Below are 4,390 nucleotides of genomic sequence, written 5' to 3'. Positions count from 1 at the left end.
ATGCATTGGCGGCCCATGAAACCGCCGCCGAGATTTGAAATTGCCCGATCGTGCCGGTACAAAAATGGCCTTCGATGGGGGGCGCTGGAGGGCGGGGGGGGGGGGGGGGGGGGGGGGGGGGGGGGGGGGGGGGGGGGGGGGGGGGGACGATCCGCGGGATGTTGCCCCCGGCCTCCAGCCCGGAGGTGTCGGCTCGCCCTCCCACCGGAGCCGCGCAGCCTTGTGCTCCCCGTCCGCGGTGGGCAGTCGGCAGTTACCAGGCCCTCATACGGCGGCCCGAGTGCACGATGGCCGGGATGCCGCCCCACCGCCGGGGAACGCCGCGCGCCAACAGACGCACCCCCCCCCGGCCTCGGTCGCTCTTTGCCCGCTCCACTGGCATTGCTCGGGCAGCGGACCGCCCCTCCACACTCGTCTGCAATCTCTCTCGCCGGCGCCCTCCCGACCGAGGGGGCCCCCTCACCGGGGCTACCCTGAAATGCAGCCGGGCGCCGGCTTCCCAGCGAGCCATCGCTGTTCGGGAGAGCCGCCGCCGCTGCCGCCGCCGCCGCCGCCCCTCCCCCTCCCTCCCCCCCCCCCTCCCCCCTCCCCCTGACCCTCCCATCCCTCGCTGCGCCCCACTTCCTCGCCCTCCGTCACCGCGCGTTTCTTTTCCCGGCCCTTCTCCCCGATGGAGGTCGACTTCTCGGCCGGCCCCGGCCGGCAGCCGGCCTACAGCCTGGAGCAATTGGGGCAGATCGCCACGCGGCTGCTTGGACCGCCGGCCTCTCGGCCGCCAGCCGACCGGGACCCACCCCCAGAGCTCCAGCTGTACCTGATCCCGGCGGACCTGGGCACCCAGGCCCTTGTGGCCGAGCGCGGCTTCAAGCCCCTCATCCGGCTGGCCTCCTCGTGCGACCGGCGCTTGGCTCGGCTACATGCGCACCTGGGCTCCCGGTGGCGGCTGCAAGACCCCCTCGCGCCGGCCGAGGCCAAGCTCCTGCTCACCCCGGGCCAGCGCCCGCCGGATCCGGCCGCGCTGGAGCTGACCTTCCTTTCGGGGCTTCGCCACCTGGACGATGACCGCAAGCCGCCGGAGGTGGTCTGGTCGTCGAATGTCCAGGCCATGCTGCAGGCCGGCCGAGCGCCGCATGCCACTCTGCGCGACCTTCTCCAGGAGGGGCGGCTTTCTTGCTCGCGGCAGGGGGACACGGCGGTCTTCTTCCGCCTGTCCCTCGCGCCGGCCGACCCGGCGCCGAGCGAGGCCCCCACCAAGCGCCCTCGGCGCCCGGCCCAGGAACCGGCGCCGCCAGCCCGCCGCCGGCGCTTTAGCTTCAGTTCAGCCGCCTCGGACATTCCACCGACCGGCCCGCCGGGCGTGGCCCCGTCGCCGGCGGCCTTGCCCTCAGCCGCCTGCTCCCCGGTGCGGTCCTCCTCGCAGGCCACCGGCCAGGCTCTTGCTTCGCCGGTGGCAGATGCCCGGCCGCTCGATCGGCCGGCCTCTCCCCCGCCGCCGGCATGCGAGTCCTGGACCGCTCGGCCGCCACGCAGTCGCCCGCAAACCGCGGCCGGGCAGTCCCCGCCCCCGGCGGATCCGGCCAGCACGGCCGCCACACGCCCAGCCAGCTGCCCTGCCCAAGTGGCCGGCTCACTGGGCCCGGACACCCATGGGCCGGGCGCCCCCCCGGATTTGTCCTTCGACCTGGCCCCGGAGCCCTCGTCCCCGCTTTCCTCCTTCGAGCCATACGAGGAAGCCCCGCCCGCCGAGGGGGGGGACTTCCATTTCGACCCCGGGGCGGCGTTGGCCGCTTCCACCGCGGTCTCGGAGCTTTCCTTCGACCTGCCTTCCATCGGGGACTACTCCTTCCAGGAGCTGTCCACCGATTTGCTGCTCTCCTCCTCGCACTACTCGGACATCCCGTACCTGGACCCGGCCCCGGTGTCGCACTCCGCATCCAGTGCGGCCCTCTCCTTCGACTTTGCTCCATCACACCCGGCATCGGCCCACCTGGCGTCCCTCCTGCCGGACGATCCTTGGCACGCCCCCCTCAGTGCCGCCGAGCCCCAGCCCCGGGCCTCCGCCCTGCATGCTCTGCTGCCCTCGCCGGGGTCCTCCCCGCCGGCTGGCGCCCCGGGATCCTGGCTGCCAGACTCGCCACGCATCTCGCCGCAACGACTGCTCCCCTCCCTTGGGGACACTGCCCTGCCGGTGCCCGGCACACCCATGTCACAGCCCTCTGACGACCAGCACCGCGGGCCGGCACACCGCTCGTCGGCCCACTGGGAACGGCACCCGACAGTCGACGTTAGCTGGGACGATTCTTGATCCTGTGCGCCAGTGACGTGACACGTGACCGATCCCAGGCCCGGCCCCGCGCTCTTGTTCGCGGCCGTCGCACATGTCCTGCACACATGGGGGTTGGGGCCCCCCCCCCCCCCCCCCCCCCCCGCCCGCCCCACGCCGTTCCTCCCGCCCCGCTTTTGGGTGGCATGCTGCCACAAATACGGCTTGAGTCTTCACCGCGCCCTGGCCGGCCTGAACGAGAGGGGCCCAACTTGCCGAGGGTGTCAACGAGCAATAAATGCACATTTAGAAGAAAAAAATACATATACACACGCACCGGAGCGGCGGAGAGGGAGAGGGGGAGAGGGCCGCAGACTTTGGGCCCGGCTGCCTGGCGGCCGGCCCGCCAGCGCGCGCACACGGCACCCGGCCCCTAACTGCCACTGAACTGGACACCCGCGGCTCGTTGGACCCGGCCCCGAGGCGCAAACACCGCGTGCGGGCCGGGTTTTCCCACCGTGATGCTGGGGGGCCCATCACTTTCATCTTCGCCGGGCAACTGCCGTCTCGAATGCCCGGGGTTGACATCCCCCCCCCCCCTGCTGCCTGCGGGCCGGGTTTCTCTCCCGGCCCGCCAGGGACGGCGTGCGCCGGGCCCGGCCCTGGCATCCTGTCCCTCCGGCCGCGGGCGGGGCCTGGCCGGCGCGTGCACACACAGACCCCCCGGGAAGGCGCATGGCTCGCGGCGCGAGCACCCGCGCGTGTGCACGCGCGTGCGCGCGCGCGCCTTTGCCCCCTTCGCGCGCAATCTGCCCTGCCCGGCCGGGCCCTGCCCCGCCGGGCAAAAAGAGCCACCAGATCTCGTTCCCCGTCCGGGCGGCCCGGCGCCGGGATCACACTGCCACTCGCCGGTCTCGCCCCCCCCCCCCCCCCGCTGTTTTCTTTGCCTGCCTACATCTGCGTGTGTATCCCCCCTCTCCTTCGTCCCCCCCCCCTCCTCCCTCCTCTCTCCTTCCTTCTCCCTGCCCTCCCCTCCCCAAGCTCGCTCTCCCCTCTTGCCCTCCCCCCCCCCGGCCCTTCCGCTCCACGCCCCCCTCCGCCACATCCAGAGAGAGGGAGTACCATAGTGCGCCTTCGGGATCGTGTCAAGCGCCGCGCACACTTCGCTGCGCGCGCGATCTACTCGCTCCTCTCTACAGTCCTCTGCGCCAGACTCCTGCTGGATCTTTTCTTCGCATACATCACCCTGCCGGAGTTCGCCCTCTCGGACGAGCCTCACCACAGCTCCCCCCCCGGGCAGCCGGACATCCCGCTCCTCCCGGTGCACCGCCGCCACCTTCTCCCCTCCCCCCCTTCCCCCACGCCACCGCAGCACCACCAACAGCCCCCCCTCTCGTCCCTCCCTCCCCCATCCCAGGTGCCCCCTGTCGCCCCCGCCGCCATGTCCGTCTCGGCCCTGGCTGCTGCGCCTGCTAGCGCCACGGTCTCCCCGATCGCCGGCGAGCCCGGCAGCAAGCTCGACAACCTGCTGCAAAACAATGTCCTCCATGTGATGCGCCGGCACAACTTCGCCAAGGCCCTCATGCCGGACAGCCCGCCGAATTCGCACAACTACACCCCCATCAACCGGCCGGTGGCACCGCTGGCCGGCGGGGCCGAGGCCGGCGGGGCCGAGGCCTCCGGACCGGCCGGCCCCGACGCTTCCGGCCACCCGCTTGACCCGCCGGCCGCACTGGCTCCCTACTTTGTCCCCGGCCCCATTCGCTTTGGCCGACTGGATCAGCTGCTTGTTTGGAGCAAGAGCCACCGGATTGGCCCGGGCCTGTCGAACCTGGGCAACACCTGCTTCCTCAACAGTGTCCTCCAGTGCCTGTCCTACACGGCCCCGCTGGCGCAGCTGTTCCTCGACAATGCCACCCACCGGTCGGAGAATTGTCGCAACACGGCCTGCCTGGCGTGTGCCACGCGTGACCATCTGCGCCTGGTGTTCCTGCCGGCGGCCAGCATCCACGGCCGGCCGCTGGCCCCGCACCGGATCATCCGCCTGCTGAAGAGTATGTCGCCCGCCATGCGCGCCTCCACCCGGCATCGCTGGTCACGCCGGGTTTCTGACCTTCCTCCCCCCCC

General features: G+C 72.2%; 2 protein-coding genes across 2 annotated transcripts in view; one reads left to right on the top strand and one right to left on the bottom strand.

Annotated features, from left to right (window-relative positions):
• Positions 1 to 577: 577 nt before the first annotated feature.
• Positions 578 to 2,415, bottom strand: H696_03385 (hypothetical protein). The gene has a single exon (XM_009497251.1). The coding sequence runs from the start codon at positions 1,828 to 1,830 to the stop codon at positions 712 to 714; it is 1,119 nt and encodes a 372-aa protein (XP_009495526.1). The 5' UTR covers positions 1,831 to 2,415; the 3' UTR covers positions 578 to 711.
• A 1,289-nt stretch (positions 2,416 to 3,704) lies between these two features.
• Positions 3,705 to 4,390, top strand: part of H696_03384 (hypothetical protein) — a gene marked incomplete at its 5' end in the record, with an annotated part of 3,209 nt that continues 2,523 nt past the window's right edge. Inside the window, one exon of the mRNA XM_009497250.1 lies at positions 3,705 to 4,317. Within this exon, the coding sequence (XP_009495525.1) occupies positions 3,705 to 4,317 (613 nt within the window). The remainder of the gene's footprint in view (positions 4,318 to 4,390) is intronic.

The sequence above is a fragment of the Fonticula alba genome (assembly GCF_000388065.1).
Source record: "Fonticula alba strain ATCC 38817 unplaced genomic scaffold supercont2.5, whole genome shotgun sequence".
NCBI lineage: Eukaryota > Rotosphaerida > Fonticulaceae > Fonticula > Fonticula alba.
The sequence above is the reverse complement of the archived record's forward strand: the minus strand, read 5'-3'. Positions and strand labels throughout refer to the sequence as shown.

Coding starts and splice junctions, on each gene's coding strand:
- H696_03385 (XM_009497251.1), bottom strand. CDS start 1,830: ATGGAAGGCAGGTCGAAGGAAAGCTCCGAGACCGCGGTGGAAGCGGCC.